General features: G+C 43.0%; 1 protein-coding gene across 1 annotated transcript in view; it reads right to left on the bottom strand.

The window, feature by feature from the left end:
- Positions 1-18,260, bottom strand: part of LOC125458958 (tripeptidyl-peptidase 2-like) — a 144,236-nt gene that overhangs the window by 75,639 nt on the left and 50,337 nt on the right. The window contains exons 10-12 of the mRNA XM_059651318.1: positions 14,574-14,673; positions 6,324-6,472; positions 3,183-3,298 (exon numbers count right to left, since the gene is read on the bottom strand). Of these exons, the coding sequence (XP_059507301.1) occupies positions 3,183-3,298; positions 6,324-6,472; positions 14,574-14,673 (365 nt within the window). The remainder of the gene's footprint in view (positions 1-3,182; positions 3,299-6,323; positions 6,473-14,573; positions 14,674-18,260) is intronic.

Raw genomic sequence — 18,260 nt, 5'->3', positions numbered from 1 at the left:
TATACATGGCACAAATTTTCTTTCATTATTATCACTGAACAGTGCCCTGACCTGACAGCTCTGGCCAGATGGAAACAGGTTAGTCCACACCAGAATATTGTGCACTATTCTGCAATCCATATTTCATTCAGAAAGGACTTCACGATCTTATGGAGGGTAATAAAGAGATTTACTCTAATGGCATCAGCGTTGAGAGATCTATGTGCAGATTCAAGCTGAGAAGGTTGAAGATCGACATAATTTATGAGGTGTTTCACAGAATAAATTGGAAGAAATGGCTATTACTCTCAGTTGTGCTCATAACCAAAGAACACGGTTTTAATTATTTGGAAAAAGAAGGGTGATGTTTCAGAATGTGCAGCCTGAAAAGGCAGTGGAAACAGATTCAGTGGTAACTTTCTAAAGAAAATTAGATAAATTTACAAAGGCGGAAAATTTTCAGGGCCGTGGGGAAATGACAGAGAATGGGACTAATTAAATAGCTTGAAGAGCCAGCATACAGCCTCCCTTCTGTGCTGCATGATCTCTGATTCTAGTTCCTGAACAGTCAAACGGGAGAGATAACACAATAAAATCAGTCAGAATGAGGAAAATGGAAGAGGTGAAGACTGGGCAAGTTTGATTACATTTGCTGCCAGAAACAGCAGAATAAACAAGTTGAAGGTGTGGTCTCTGTCTCTCAATATTTTACTATCCCATCAAATCAGACTGCTGTCGTTCTATTAAATACATTTTATTATATTCAAATGGATCACAGCTGATCTAAATCTCAACTCTAATAATTAATTTTTGCTTCATTCCCTTTAATACACCCACCTAACAAAACTGATCATCACTGATGAGAACTTCACATCAAATTGAATTTCATTAATAACACCAACAACACAAATAATTATTATTTGAGAGGAGAGAAGACATGTAAAATGTTTTGCTTCTGAAAGAAGAAACAGGCATGATAGGGGGAAGATGAGATGAGGACAGGCGCATAATTCATTAACCATTGAACAAAGTCAGAAAAATACATGGGGTGGGGAATGTGATAATGATGGTGATCTAAATAAATGAACTGTCTTCTGATTACATGGAAAGACAACATCTTGCATTTACACAACATGTGTACTACAGTAAATCATCCCGCAATGCTTCAAAACAAAACCTTCTATTTGTATCAGAGATAATGGGAACTGCAGATGCTGGAGATTCCAAGATAATAAAATGTGAGGCTGGATGAACACAGCAGGCCAAGCAGCATCTCAGGAGCACAAAAGCTGACGTTTCGGGCCTAGACCCTTCATCAGAGGGTTTGTATAGTGCCTTCACTATTTGTATAGTGCCTTGAACAAAACAAAGACATTATAAGGCACTTTGCAGGATCAGCTGAAACAAAGTATGGCACGGAGCCACATGAGGAGAGATTAGGTCAGAGGATCCAAAGTGTAGCCAATGAGGCATAACTTAAGGAGGAACAAGAGGTGGGGAAATTTAGCAAGGGAATGACAGGGTCTAGGATCTAGGCAGCTTAATGGTGGAGTAAAATTGCTCAAATAGTCAAAATGCAAATGCTGCACATATCTCTGTGTTGTGAGGGAGGGTGCAGGACTGCAGGGCATCACAGTAAGGCAGGGGGCAGGTCCACAATGGGATTTTAAAATTAAAAAAATCAAGATGTTGCATGACTGGATGACAATGTAGGTCAGGAAGCACAGGGTAATCAGGAAACAGGACTTGGTGTGACTTAAGACATGGGCAGTAGAAATCCAGGTGACTCCAGTCCATGGATGGTGGAATGTGGGAAACTATCCAGGAAAATGTTGGAATAGTCAAGCCTAAAGGTAACAAAGGCATGAATGAGACCATAAAAGGAGACCTCAGGAGGAGAAAGAGGCCATTCAGTCCACCACTCAATCACGGCTGATATGTTTCTCAACGCCATTCTTCAGGCTTCTCCCTATAACCCTTGATCCCCTTACTAATCAAGAACCTATCTATCTCTGTCCTAAATATACTCAGTGACGTGGCTCGACAGCCTTCTGTGGCAATGGATTCCACAGGTTCATCACACTCTGGCTAAAGAAATTCCTCCTCATTTCAGTTCATAGGAGTCACCACTCCACTCAGAGACAGTGCCCTCAGGTCCTATTCTCTTCTACTATTGGAAGAATCTTCTTTATATCCAGTCTGTCCAGGCCTCTCGGTATTCTGCAAATTTCAATCAAATTCTCCCCTCATCCTTCTAACCTCTACTGAGTACAGATCCAGACTCCTCAATCGCTCCTCATATGCCCTACGTCCACTGGGTCATTCTTGTAAACCTCCTCTGGAGCCCCTTCAATGTCAGCACATCCTTCCTGGCACACAGGGCCCAAACTGCTCACAATATTGCAAATGCAGTTTGACCAGATCCCTATACTGCCTCACTAGTACATCCTTCTTCTTGTATTCTGGCTCTCTTGAAATGAATGAGGAGGTCAGCAGCAGATAAGCTGAGGAAGTGTAGTCGAGTAATCAGACTATTGAATCATTGCCAATAACATCACAACTATTTGGATCTTTAGATGCCTATAATGTGGTAAAATCTCCCAACAGCCTTCACAGTGTTTACTGTTAGTCAATATTTGTCTCCAAAGCATACAACAATCTATGAAGAAAAATGAAGAAAAATATAAAGCGGTAAGTTTTAAGGAACTTCTTGGACTACTTCAGAAAGGGAATTATAGAGTTTGAGGCCCTGGGAGCTTACAGCATAGCCATCAGTGGTGGGATAGAGAGAGTTGGGAAGCATAAGAAACCTGAATGGGACAAGTGTACAGATAGCAGAGATTTATGCAAATGGTAATTGTCAAAGGGGGTGAGATCTGTGAAGAAACAAACAACGAGATTCTGAAGATCATGATGTTATTGAACAAAGAGCCCACAGCAGCGACGAGTAAGTGGAGTTTGGTGTCAGCCAGGATACAGGCAGCTGAGATTAGCACAAACTGATGGGTGGGTGCTGAGAGTCAGAAATGATGGACACCCAGTTAACAGAGGAGCACAGGCCAAAGTGATGAACAAATCACCAGCTCATGTGAGATTTTCTTTTAAAACAGGTTGCCAATTAATTCCTGAACCTGAGAGGAGCTACTGATACATTACTGACTCAACAAAGGTGTCCAAAAGGATTGCTAACTTGGTTGATTTACCTGAATGATCCCATGGCCTTGTGCAAAAACTTCAACGTCCTCCACTTTCAATGCTGTGTTCTCCAGAGCACGTCGCACTGAGTGTGCAGTGTAACAAATGCCATTTGCTTTCAAAGCTAAAGTATTGACAGAAACAACAACAGCTTTGCTAATACAAGTATTCACAAAAAATGCAACATGGCACAAATCATTTTGCATAATAGGCAAATATAAGATTGCCATTAACAAATCCAATAAGTACAGAAGAAACCATTTACGCTTAAAGTGGTGAAGAGTTAGATCCTGCCTCAACATGGTGAGGTGACGGGATATAATGCATTTAAGAAGAAACTAGACAAACAAGGGAGAAAGAAAGAGAAGGTCGGCTGAAGTATGGTTGAGTGGAGATTTGAGTGGTGCATAAACATTGTTATAAATCCATGGTGTTGTATGGTCTATTTCTTAGCTATAAGATTTAATACTATGTTGCAGATGTAAACTGAGGGGCAATAATGAGGAAAGATTATTTATGCTTCTCTCCAGGTCAGTGATGTTGCAGTGGTTAACAGTAAGATTCTAGCATGAACATGTCTTAATATTTAAAATATATTTCTTCATAGAATGTGGGTATCATTGGCTGGGCCAGTATTTATTGTCTATCCCTAACTGCCCTCAAGATAGTGCTGAGGATAAAGCATATTGGATTCTGTCAACAATGCTCATCAGGATTAAAGCTGGGATGAGGGTGCATTAAATCACAGCAAAAATCTCCAACCAACCAAACTCAACCCACTGTTGAGCAGTCAACACGTCAGCACAGCTCACTGATTTGAGCAAGATGATTTTGTTTCAGGGCCAGTCTGGCTTACTGTTGTGTCTAACAATGATACTCAGTTAGACACAAGAGTAAGCCAGATTTGGAATTTTAATCTTGCTTTATTCATGCCTGATGGATGTGAACTCTTAGATGACATGACATTCATGTACCTATTAATGGAAAACTTGCACATCAATCCCAAATCATCACTGGAACCTTCGGAAAACTTTGCATAGCAGTAACAAGTCTGGATTTGATTCCAACTTAAGCTACTGGGTCGAACACCCGACCAAGAAGTTGTCCTTGCAGGTGCATTGGGATCACACTATGAGCTGTTCCTATGCTGCAAATTCTACATAATGTACTTGATGGTAATGGCCACATTTATCACATTTTCATAAATGTTTAAAGTTTCACAGTTTTGTGCGCAGTGTATTAAAGTTATAGCATGCTATATTTACTAATTAATAAATCCGTTATTAATAATTAATTTATGCATGAATAATTAAGTCAAAATGCCAGCATGCTAGATTTAATTTATTGTAAGTATGGAAATTTACAGATTTAAACATCGTAACAGTCTGGCCACCCACGGTGAGATTTGATAAAATGGGTTCAATTTCAAGAGCCAATTTTACTTATCACCAGAGCTTGACTCTCAAACATTTACGCAACTACATTTCACAATGGTGATCTCTACATATCAGTGCAACTCCCTACAGCCCACTTCTCACAGCCAAGTGTGTGACAGGAATTAAACCCGCTAATGTACACAAGTGCCAATGAATGGACACTTAAGGCTGATTTCAAAGCATGGATTTAATCTGTTCAATTGGATCTTTGCTGGGATTACTTGTTCAGAATGAAGCTTTCAATTTACTTATATGAAAACACTGAGAGATATACACTGAGGAGTAACAGCAGCGTGCATTGATAAATAGAATTACAAAGAAGTTTGCAAAATGGGAATATATCATTTGGCCCAACTGGCCTACGTCAGTGTTCATGATTGACATAAGGATCCTCTGATCCTGCTTCATCTCATCCTACTAATAGTCTTTTCCTCCCCTGTGTTTATCTAACTTCCTGCGAAATATAACTACACAGTATAACTCAACCTTGCCTGATGGGAGGGAGTTCCACATTCTCATCATTCTCTTGAATTCTTCATTGAATTTATTAGTGGCTGTCTTATATGGCCCTTAGTTCCATAAGACACTTTCTCCACATCGTTCCTGGAGTCCTGCAATAATAAGCTCACCCCACTGTTTTTTTTCCCCAGAGAAAAGCATGCCAGCTTTTTCAGTCTTTGTGATAGCTGTACTGTGTCAAAATGGTCAGAGTTTTGCTGCTTTACAAATCTCTTGAGCAATAGCACTTGGACACAGTACAGTCTATTTCGGTCTGACAGATTGTGCACATAAACTGCCCCTCTGTCTACAAACAACAGGACCCTGTGCATTAATGTATGTACTTCATAATTCATCCAAGTCTGACATACTGTGAGCTTGTCTGACAGTTCAACACTGATTGTCAATGTAATTCTTCACACACTCAGGATTATATAACAAATATGTCCAATTGAGGAATTACTCCACCTGTTTCAACTCAACAAAATGAGTGACAGCCATTTACTGGTTCACTTCCCAGGGCGAGGCCATGGCCATTCAAATGTGGAGCCACTTTACTCACACTGAATGAGGCTTTTGATCACTTGCAGAGACTTGTTGTTCGGCCTGATGACACTCCACTCACACCATTTGTACGATGTTTTTAATCTCTCTGCCTATAAATTCTGTGACTGCGTGCTTCTCTTCATTTCACCTGACCATGAAGCAGTGCTATGAAAGCTTGCGGTTTCAAATAAATCTGTTGAACTATAACCTGGTTTCATGTAACCTCACTTCATGACCAGAGTCAAGCAGCCTGGTTTAAAATTTTAACAAAAGCCTGATTTTAACTGTTAATCATCATTAACTGGTGCATTGTCCATGGCTTGTGCCTCTGCCAATTAGTTCTCTTCTCTCATACAATATAAATACTATTTTCCCCTGAAACTGGGATTCTTGCAGATATTCCTCAAGTGCAGGACGAAAGACTTTGAAAGAATGCGTGTTCTTTTGGCAACTGATAAGAACTATACCACCAAATAAATGAATGAGACATTGAGAGGGCGCAGATGAAAGCAAACAGAATGATTTAGCATCAATAAAATAATACAAGGAGCAGAGGCAGCCTGGTACTTCAGGTGGATGACAGGAGCAGAATGAGCGTTAAAATGTGAAACTGCAAGCAGATTCTCCTCTACTTATACCACAAAAGCCCCAGAATACTCAGTGCTGTACCTGAGATCAGCAGAGCGATGCCTCCACAGGCATTAGGAGAGGACATTGAAGTTCCATTCATCAGTTCAGTGCCTCGAAGTGTCCAGTTGGGAACCGATGCAATGGCTCCACCTGGAGCAGTGATACACACTCCCAATGCTCCATCAACACTAATCAATCAAAAACAACTGGTTAACTCAATGCTGGCCTTGGCAGAGGTAGAAATAAGATACACTTTTTTAGACCAAGGTTTAAGTTTTAACAGATGAAGACGTGATAAAGCTGGGAAGAAAGCAAAAGGAGGTAATATTGAAGTGTACAGAACCAAAGGATGGCTCTTGAGGTGGTGATGATAATCATAGAATGTGTGCAGTAAAGGTGCATCACCGTACCAACTATGCGCTAACATGGGATCCCAATCACAAGTTTGGGGAATCTGAAGCTGAGTCATGCCGAACTCAAAACATTAACCGTTTCTCTTTCCACAAAGGCTGTCAGAGTTTCTCCAGCAGTCTCTGTGTTTGATCACAATCACAAATATTGGTCCATAAAATTGTTTCAGGATTTAGGAGTTGGCAGTACATTGGCAAGGTAGCAGTGATAAGGACCAATACTGAAACACAGTCTGGTTCACCTGGACTCTGTTTTTCAAACTCCGCTCTATTCTGTATTTCTGCGGCTTTCAAACTTTTCAACATGAACTTAACTTTAATGACTATTTGACTTGGGAAACATTGGTACATCCATAAAGACCCCTTGTATATACTGACAACCCTCAACAGATTCCTGGTGTATATAGGTTTGCACTTAAATGATTACAGACTCGGGGAGCTTCCCTTTAAATACGAATAGACGTATGTGACCACACTTGCATCAAGTGCCATAAATCACATCCTATCCTCTCCAATGCTACCATCCTATCATCCGTCAGCCCATGATGTCAAAATCACTCACTTGCTTCCTTTTGCAAACATAAATTAATCTGGGGCAAGCAGAGGCTTCATTGTACACTGGTCTTGCCTTGTTGATTGCACATACAATCAACAATCTGAAGTTAAACAGTAATACAGTGGCACGATGACCAGTACTCTCACCTCCCAGTCTGAAGGTTGGATGTTTGAGCCCCACTCCAAACTTACTTATCAAGGACACAATCTAAGCTATCATTCCTGGTGAGATACTATGGGAATGCTATACTGTTGAGGGTACTGACCCTTGGTTTAGGCCAATAAAGCAATAAAACCTGGAGAAAGTGCCATCATCTACAAGGTGCCTGCTGAACATGCCACAAGTGGTGAAGGGTAGAGATCTGGAATTGTACATGAGGTCAGAATTGCAGTACTGCGGACTTCTTGAAAGGTTGTAGGATTGGAGTAGGTTAGAGAGATAGTAAAGGAAAATCCATGAAATACAAGGACAAAAATTTTAAAATCACAATGTTGCTCAACTCAGAGCAAAAACAGATCATAAGTACAGGTGTGGTGGTAGAATGGCATGTGGCACCAATTAGAATACAGACCTGAGGATGATGAACTTTAACAGGGTTACAGACTATAAAAGGAGGTGTGAAAACAAAGTGGACTCTATTTCCAAGAGGTACAAAAGATTAATAGCTATTCGCTGGCCTTCAAGGGAGACTTGAATTTAAAAAGGTGGCTGCTCTTCAATTCTGAAGTACTTGTTTCAGTTCTGGGTGCCAAACTTCTGCACTTAGACTCAACAGGCCTTAATGGGTATTAATTATGCTGAGAGGTTGCATACGTTTGTGTTATAAAGTATAAGTTGGCCTCTCCGCTCTGATAACTAAAACTGACACACCCAGAGAAGCGCACCTCACCCTATAATTGGTTAAAAAAGGAATGTAAAAAGTGATGCAAACCTGCTTTTTCCGCAACTTGTAGTGGCTAAATAAAATAAATCCCTGACATTCACTTTATACTCAACAAGTAACAATCTAACAGCGAACAAATTAACTGAACTACGAATAAACCTTCTATCTGCTAACCATTCCAGCATAAAACAAGATTCTAATGGGTATGCTGTTTCATTTCAATAACTTGCTGTCTTGGTAAAAATGCTCCTTTGCTTGCTAACAGTACAGCCTTTTGATTCAAATGTTTCAATTCAGGTACTGTGTGTGCCTGTAAACCCCCAGCATCCTTTTTGAATCTCTAAGTATTGAAAAAGCACATCATCTTTTAAAGGGACCATGCACTGCCTTCCCCATAGCATTTTATAAACACTAACATTTTACAACACCAATGTTTTACAACAATCAAATTCTGCCTTCCAACCCACAAGAACTCAACCCAACTTTGCAACACTTGACATGTATTTGATTGTATATAGAAGAGGTGATCTACCTTAGGAAAAAAAAATCAAAGATAGACTATTTAGAAACAAACTGTTTACACAAAAAGGTAGTGAAAAATCTGGAACTCTATCCAGACAGCATGTGCGAGCACGGGGGGGGGGCAAGCGTGTGTGTGTGTGAGAGAGAGTGAGAGAGAGAGAGAGAGAGAGAGAGAGAGAGAGAGAGAACGCAACAGCAACAGCTGGCAGGAGGAATTGTCAAGCCTTAAATCAAATGTTTTCTGTTCGTTTAGAACAACTGATAAAATGCAATACTTTCAAGTTGAATGGCTCAATGTCATCAAACACACCAGTCATGCTACGCAGAGCTAACATCAATGCACCTGAATGGAAGATGAATGTAGGATACGATACCTACCCCAGTTCCAAGAACAACATAAAATCTTGCACTGCCCACGTGAATTAGCAATGGAACTCAGTTTAGCACCTCATCTGATGTTAACGGCCTTCAAGTTATTAACTTCTCCAGCATGAAAAGACAAGGTAAATCAAAGCGTACAAAGGGAAAGATAACTCACACCACAGCTTCAATGTTAATTTTTTGTAAAAATTGTTTTAACACAATATAGCCTAAAAGGACATCTGGGGAACTTTTCTGATTGGTGGCTTCTGTCAGGAGCAATGGACAGTGCACTGGGGCAGTCAATTGGCACTTCCAGATAGAACATGGGCTATCAGCAGGAATATAAGCACAGCAACAGAAGGCTATTAAGCCCCTCAAGGCTGTCCTGCCATTCAATTTGCTTATGGCTGATCTGCATCTTATCACCAGCCACCTGGTTCAGTGTTGCAACCTTTGTAATATCCATGGGCTATGAAAAATCTGCTAACCTCAGTTTTGAACATTTTATTTTACCCTCAAAGGAAGAAAGCTATATAATTTCAGGAGAGGTTGAACAGGCTGGGACTATTTTCCCTGGAGTGTCAGAGGTTGAGAGGTGATCTTATCCAAGTTTATAAGATCGCGAGGACCATGGATGGGGTGAATAGCCAAGGTCTTTTTCCCAGGGTGGGGAGTCCCAAACGAGAGGGCATTGGTTAAAGGTGAGAAGAGAAAGATTTAAAAAGGATCTGAGGGGTAACTTTTCACACACAGGGTGATTAGTGAATGGAATAAGCTACCAGTGCAAGTGGGTACAATTACAATATTTACAAGGATGAACATATGAACTGGAAAGATTTAGAGGGATATGGGCCAAATGCTGGGAAAGGGGACTCGGTCTGGTCAGAGAAGTTGGACAGAAGGGTCTATTTCTGTGCTGTATGACTCTACGTCTACAATTAAAGAAATTACAAGACACCAGAATGCATTTGTTGTGGAATATGCTGCACATACAAAACAATCAAAATGGATAGGTATTAAAGAACATTTTTAAAAGTACATCGAAGTATAAACTGGAAAAGGTTGATAACCAGAACTATATGGAAGTGATTGTTTGTTGATTATCTGCATGAATGATAAAGGACAGTGTCACATTGCTCGGAAACAGACCCCCCAGTCCAACTCGTCCATGCCAACCAAGTTTCCCAAACTAAACTAATTACCAATTGCTTGCATTTGGCCCATATTCAACTGAACCCTTCCTTTTCATGTACCTGTCCAAACATCTTTTAAATGTTGTAACTGTACCTGCAGATACTACTTCCTCTGGCAGCTCATTCCATGAGTCACCCTCTATGAAAAATTTCCCCCTTAGATCATTTTTAAAATCATTCTCTTCTCACTTTGACCACGATCATGAAGAATGGCTGAGCAGGCTTCAAGGGCTGACCTGCCTCCTCCTGGTCCTATCTTCTATGTTTCAATGTCTATGTTTAAACATGTGCCCCCCCTCAAGTTCTGAACTCTCCTACCTTAGGGAAAAGACCTTTGATATTCACCTTATCTATGCCCCTCGTGGTTTTATAAACTTCTGTAAGGTTACCCTTCAACGTCCTGTGCTCCAGTGAAAAAAATTCCCACCCTATCAGTCCTATCTTTATAACTCAAACCCTCCAGACCCAGCAACATTCTGAACCCAAAACTGAGAACGTCAGATGGGGAGAATATGTCAAATGGGAAATCACAGGTGTCAACATGTGCTCTTTGTACACGTACTCTCTATCTGATGGCTACATCAGAACTATTCCGCTAGATGCTCTAATTGCTTTGCTCAAACAGGTCCTTGGCACAGTCCTTGAAGTTATATTTAAACAATAAATAAATTTTGCAACATAGGAGGAGGCAGACATTCAGCAAGAACTAGCTGTTTAATCTGTTTATGACCCTATTTAAAAATATCAACTGATTAAGGTACAATTTAAACTTAAATCTACTTTGGGAGATGAAGGGCATTAATGATAGATGTGGGAATCACTGACAAAAAAATCAGCATTGATTGCTGAACCCAAACTGTTCTTGAGATAGCGATGCTGAGCTTTCTTCTCGTAGTCTGCGTGGTGACACTACTCCCACAATGAAATGTTTAAAATTATTAAAACAGGCAAGGTATAGCAAGATAAATTATTTTCTCGAGGAATGGATTTCAAAACAAAGGAACACATACCACAAAAATTAGAATTCATTAGTTTTGGCACAAGAAAGGACCTAATCTCACAAAGGGTAATGGAAACCGGGAATCTTCACTTGAAAAAAACATAGCACTAAGGGTCAATTGAAAACTTCAAAAATGACACTGAAGGCATTTTGTCACGTAAAGATAAAAAATAGTTGCACAACTGAAGTAGGTGTTTGTTTATATTCTTTATGACATATGGGCTTTGAGGGCAAGGCCTGCGTTTGTTGCCCATCCATAAATGTTCTACAGCTGAGTGCTTTGCTTAGCCATTTCAGGGTGAAGTTACAAATCAACACATTGTTGTAGGTCTGTTGGCACATATAGGCCAGATACTGCTAGCAGACTTTCTTCCCTAAAGGATATTAGTGAAGCATTTTTTAAAAATGACAAAGGTTTCATTGTCACTATAAAGTGCTATGATAGAATTTGAGTTCACGGGCTACCTGCAATTTGTTCTGCAGAAGAGCCATTGCAGCTTCAAGACATTAACTCTGTTTTTCTCTGCACAGAATTTGTCTGACCTGCTGAGTTTCTCCCCCATTTTTGGAGGAGGATCTAGGCCCAAAACATCAGCTTTCCTGCTCCTTTGATGCTGCTTGGCCTGCTGTGTTCATCCAGATCCCTAACCTATCCCCTCCTCCCACCTCAAGCCCCACCTTAATCTCCGACCTGCTAGCCTCATCCCGCCCCCTTGACCTGTCCGTCCTCCCTGGACTGATCTATCCCCTCCCCTAACTCCCCACCTACACTCACCTCTACTGGCTCCATCTCTGCATCTTGACCTGTCTGTCTCCTCTCCACCTATCTTCTCCTCTATCCATTTTCTATCCGCCTCCCCCTCTGTCCCTATTTATTTCAGAACCCCCTTCCCCTCCTTCATTTCTGAAGAAGGGTCTAAGCCTGAAACGCCAGCTTTCCTGCTCCTCTGATGCTGCTTGGCCTGCTGTGTTCATCCAGCTCTAGACCTTGTTGTCTGAGATTCCCCAAGTACTTTGTTCTTACAGAACAAAGTGTGGAGCTGGATGAACACAGCATGCCAAGCAGCATCTCAGGAGCACAAAAGCTGACGTTTCGGGCCTAGAGACTTTATCAGAGAGGGGGATGGGGAGAGGGAACTGGAATAAATAGGGAGAGAGGGGGAGGCGGACCGAAGATGGAGAGAAAACAAGATAGGTAGAGAGGAGAGTATAGGTGAGGAGGTAGAGAGGGGATAGGTCAGTCCAGGGAAGATGGACAGGTCAAAGAGGCGGGATGAGGTGGTAGGTAGGAAATGGGGGTGCGGCTTGAGGTGAGAGGAAGGGATGGGTGAGATGAAGAACAGGTTAGGAAGCAGAGACAGGCTGGACTGGTTTTGGGATGCAGTGGGGGGAGGGGAGGAGCTGGGCTGGTTTTGTGATGCAGTGGGGGAAGGGGAGATTTTGAAGCTGGTGAAGTCCACATTGATACCATTGGGCTGCAGGGTTCCCAAGCGGAATATGAGTTGCTGTTCCTGCAACCTTCGGGTGGCATCATTGTGGCACTGCAGGAGGCCCATGATGGACATGTCGTCTGAGGAATGGGAGGGGGAGTTGAAATGGTTCACGACCTGGAGGTGCAGTTGTTTATTGTGAACCGAGTGGAGGTGTTCTGCAAAGCAGTCCCCAAGCCTCCGCTTGGTTTCCCCAATGTAGAGGAAGCCACAACGGGTGCAATGGATACAATATACCACATTGGCAGATGTGCAGGTAAACATCTGCTTGAGATGGAAGGTCATCTTGGGGCCTGGGATGGGGGTGAGGGAGGAGGTGTGAGGGCAAGTGTAGCACTTCCTGTGGGTGCAGGGGAAGGTGCCGGGTGTGGTGGGGTTGGAGGGCAGTGTGGAGCAGATAAGGGAGTCGCAGAGAGAGTGGTCTCTCCGGAAGGCAGACAAGAGTGGGGATGGAAAAATAGCTTGGGTGGTGGGGTCAGATTGTAGATGGCAGAAGTGTCGGAGGATGATGCGTTGTATCCGGAGGTTGGTGGGGTGGTACGTGAGAGCGAGGGGGATCCTCTTTGGGCGGTTGAGGCGGGGGCGGGGTGTGAGGGATGTGTTGCGGGAAATGTGGGAGACACGGTCAAGGGCGTTCTCAAACACTGTCGGGGGAAAGTTGCGGTCCTTGAAGAACTTGGACATCTAGGATGTGCGGGAGTGGAATGCCTCATTGTGGGAGCAGATGCGGCGGAGGCAGAGGCATTGGCATTGGGAATAGGGGATGGAATTTTTGCAGGAGGGAGGGTGGGAGGAGTGTATTCTAGGTAGCTGTGGGAGTCAGTGGTCTTGAAACGGACATCAGTTTCTAGCTGGTTACCTGAGATGGAGACTGAGGGGTCCAGGAAGGTGAGGGATGCGTTGGAGATGGCCCAGGTGAACTTGAGATTGGGGTGGAAGGTGTTGATGAAGTGGATGAACTGTTGGAGCTCCGCTGGGGAGCACAAGGCTGTGCCGATACAGCCATCAATGTAACGGAGGAAGAGATGGGGTTTGGGGCCTGTGTAGGTGCGGAAGAGGGACTGTTCCACGTAACCTACAAAGAGGCAGGCATAGCTTGGGTCCATGCGGGTACCCATGGCCACCCTCTTTGTCTGTAGGAAGTGGGAGGAATCGAAAGAGGAGTTGTTGAGGGTGAGGACGAGTTTGGCTAGGCGGATGAGGATGTCAGTGGAGGCGGATTGGTCGAGGCTGCGGGACAGGAAGAAGCGGAGGGCCTTGAGGCCATCTGCATGAGGAATACAGGTGTATAGGGACTGGACGTCCATGGTGTAAATGAGGTGTTGGGGCCAGGGAATATTGGAAGTCCTGGAGGAGGTGGAGGGCGTGGGTGGTGTCACGGACGTAGGTGGGGAGCTCCTGGACCAAAGGGGAGAAAATGGAGTCCAGATAGGTGGAGATGAGTTCGGTGGGGCAGGAACAGGCTGAGACAATGGGTCGACCAGGGCAGGCAGGTTCGTGGATTTTGGGAAGGAGATAGAAACGGGCTGTGCGGGGTTGGGGAACAATGAGGTTGGAGGCTGTGGGTGGGAGGTCCCCTGAGGTGATGAGGTCATGGATGGTGTTGGAGATGATGGTTTGATGCTCGGGGGTGGGGTCTTATTTTAGATTTCCAGCACACACAGTATTGTTTCCAGCATCCACAGGATGTGTCATCCTGGCAGCCTTGGCCCCTGAATTACTGATCTAGTAACATTACCTCGTACATTCTCCGCTAAGGGGAAACATTCCATATTGCAATAACTGCGTTTTGCTGAAGAGAACTTTCAGCTTATGCCCTTGTTCGAGCCTCAGTATAACAAAGGAAGGAAAATAGCTGGTTCAGACTCTTACCAAGGTCCCCTTGACGACCAGGTGTACTGATTAGGTGGTAACTTCTCCCGCATTGAGTATTCTGCAACCATCATATCTGGACTGACATACGCACCAACACCTAATAATGCAACAAGTTAAGGTCACTGGTGCCGGTGATATTTTTAACACCATAGAACAACAGATATACAACAGACTCGACAATCTGAAAAATCGCCCTTCCATAAGGGACTCAAATTTAAAATTCTCCCATCCTCATCCAGTCTGCTCGACAGAAACTGAGTCCCGAAGAAACACCATATTGGACATGAAACATTAACTCTGTTTGTCTCTCCACACATGCTGCCAGACCTGCTGAGTTTCTCCAGCATATTGTTTTTTCATTTAAAATTCTCACTTTTTTTTCATGGCCTCAACTTTATCTCTGTAACCTTCAGCCCTCCAAGATCTCTGCACTCGTCAAATGCATCCTCCTGCTTAATGGGAATTTAATTTCTCCACCATTTCCATCAGTGCCTTCAACTGTCCAGGCCCCAAGATTTCAATTCCTCCTTAAGTCTTCTCCTTCCAGACCTTCCTTATAATCAAACTTTTCAACTATGCTTTTGGCTTCAGTCTCCTTGCATGAACCTGTGACAATGTTTATTTAACATTGCTCTTATGTTGCACCTTGGGATGCTTTATTATGTTAAAAGCACTGTAACTACATAAAAGTAGCTTTCCTTCTTATAAAAGATCACACCAGACCTCCTGCAATCTGCCAAAATATATGCAATTCCGAAGAGGCATCATTTCACACAGTGGCATCTCTAGAAAATAGCCCACACTTTGCTATTCAACTACTACTTTTTAAGAGTTCTGTCAAAAACATACTAGGCTCACCTCAAGCCGGGAACACTGGTGAGAAGGGATTGCACAATGAAGGGTTGCACAATTGCATCCTTGAAGTACTTTCTAGGTCTAATTCTACAAACAAAACTTCATAACACCCCTTGAAAACAAGGTCCTGGGCTGTACGCAAAAGCACCAAAAGTTCTCAACTGGCAACTAATGATTTTTTTTTCATTTCCTCATGAAATGCAAGGCCTGCATTTATTGGCCATGCACAATCGTGCTTGAGAATTTGGTAGTGAGCTGCCTTTTGAACCACTGGTGCAGATACACCCACAGTATTGTTGGGGAACAAGCCCGAAAACTTTTATCTTGTGATAGTAAAGGAACAGTGATTTAGTTATGCAGATGTTGCTGCACAGCTAGCACTTGCTGTTCATCGTTTCAACTAAGTGGCTTATGAGGCCCTTTCAAGAGGACAGCTAGGAATCGATGTGGTTGACTCATTACTGACCTCTGGGCAATTGGGGACAGGCAATGAATGCTGCTTAGCTAGCAATGCCCTAATCCCATGAATGAATAACAAAAAGCCACCTGGGGGTCTGAAATCATATGAAGGTCACATCGGGTAAAGAACAGCAGATTTCCTTCCCTAAAGAACCAGCGAACCAGAAGGGCTTTTATTAAAATCATTAATAACTTCCTGTGCCACCATTAATGTAACTAGCTAATAATTCCAGACTCCCCATGAACTGAACTTAAATTTCACAGCTGCCATTTGAGATTTGAACCTACAGGAGGTGGTGCTTCTGTATACCTAGCACCCTTGTTGCACAGGTCATGAGTTCAGAAGATATTGTTGAATAAGGCTTGGTGAGTTGTTACAGTGGCATCTTGTAGCTCATATGCACTGCTGCCCACTGTGCATTGTGGTAGAGGATGTAAATGATTCAAATGGTGCTGGGGTGTTGATCAAAAGGTTGCTTTGTCCGAGATGATGTGGGATTTCCTGAATGTTAGAGTATTGGAGCCGCACGCATCTAAACAGCCAGACAGTATTCTGTCACACCCCTGACGTTTAGATGCTAAATGTTTGACAGACTTGAGAGTCAGGTGGTTAGTTACAGTCGCAGAATTCTCTGCTACTCATTCATGAAGGATTGTGCAGCAGAACATTTAGAAAGCAGTGGTGGGATCAGACAGAGTCAGTGTAGATTTATGAAGGGGAAATCATGCTTGACAAATCTGTTGGAATGCTATGAAGATATAATTTGTAGAGTTGACAAGAGGGAGCCAGTTGATGTAGAATATTTGGACTTTTAGAAAGCGTTTGATGAAGTCCCACGTAAGAGATTATTATGCAAGATTAAAGTGCACGGAATTGGGGGAAGTGCACTGAGATGGACAGAAACCTCATTGGCAGAGAGGAAGCAAAAGTGTAGGAATTAATGGGTCCTTTTTAAATTGGCAGGCAGTAACTAGTGGGATGTCACAGGGATCGGTGCTGGGACCCCAGCTATTCACAATGTCCATTAACGATTTGGATGAGGGGAAAAATGTATAATCTCCAAGCTTGCAGATGATAACAAATTGGGTGGGAGGGTGAATTGTGACAAGGATGTACAGATACTCCAGCACGATCTTGACAGGTTGTGTCAGTAGGCAAATCATTGGCAGATGCAGTAGAATTTGGAAAAATGAGAGGTTTTTGGAAAATTTGGAAGCAAAAACAAGGTGGCAGATTACTATCTGACTGGCTGTAAATTGAGAGACGAGATTGTGCAGTGGGACCTAGGCGCCCCTGTGCATCAGTTGCTGAAGGTAAGCATGTAGGTGCAGCAGGAAGTAAAGAAGGCAAATGGTATGTTGGCCTTCATTGCGAGAGACTTTGAGTACAGGAGCAGGGACGTGTTGTTGCAGTTACACAGGGCCATGGTGAGACCACACTTGGAATACTGTGTGCAATTTTGGACTCGTTTTCTGAGGAAAAATAGTCTTGCTCTCGAGGGAGTGCAGCAAAGGTTTACCAGACTGATTCTGGGGATGGCGAGTGTGAATTATGAGGAGAGATTGAGTAGGTTGGGACTGTTTTCACTGGAGCCCAGATGAATGAGAGGCGGGGGGTGGGGGGGGGGGTGGATCTCAGACATTTATAAAATTCTAACAGGACTGGACAGAGTAAATGCAGGAAGATTGTTCCTGACAGCGGATGTGTCCAGAGCCAGCGATCACAGTCTGAGGAGTCTGGGTAGACCATTTAAGACGGAGATGAGGAGACATTTCTTCACCCAAAGAGTGGTGAGCCTGTGGAATTCATTACCACAGGAAGTAGTTGATGTGAAAATATCGAATGTATTCAAGAGGCAACAAGATGTAGCACTTGGAGGCGAATGGGATCAAAGGTTATGGGGAGAAAGCAGGATTAGGCTATTGAGTTAGATGATCAGCCATGATCATGAAGAATGGCAAAGAAGGCTCTACAGGCTGAATGGCCTCCTCCAGTTCCTACCTCCTATGCTTCTATATCTGTTCTTGTAACCAAAGTGTTTATATGGCTGATCAAGTTAAGATGTGGTCAAGGTAATCCCTTAGATAACAACACACCAGAAATGGGCAATGTTAATAATTTTGAACCTCAAGGGTATTCTCTTATATTGCACATAGTCACTGCTTGGCACTTGTGCAGCATGTATATTAATAGCTGCATATCAATATGAACGTTGCTGATGTGGCACAAAATGCTTCAGCATCTGAAGAATCGTCAATTGTGCCAGCATCAAAAAAAACACCTCCACGACTGACCTTATGATGGAGGAAAGGTCATTGAGGAAGCAGCTGGGCCTAGGACGCTACCAGAGAAACCCCTGTAGCAACGCC

Source organism: Stegostoma tigrinum, chromosome 15, assembly GCF_030684315.1.
Source record: "Stegostoma tigrinum isolate sSteTig4 chromosome 15, sSteTig4.hap1, whole genome shotgun sequence".
NCBI lineage: Eukaryota > Metazoa > Chordata > Chondrichthyes > Orectolobiformes > Stegostomatidae > Stegostoma > Stegostoma tigrinum.
The sequence above is the reverse complement of the archived record's forward strand: the minus strand, read 5'-3'. Positions and strand labels throughout refer to the sequence as shown.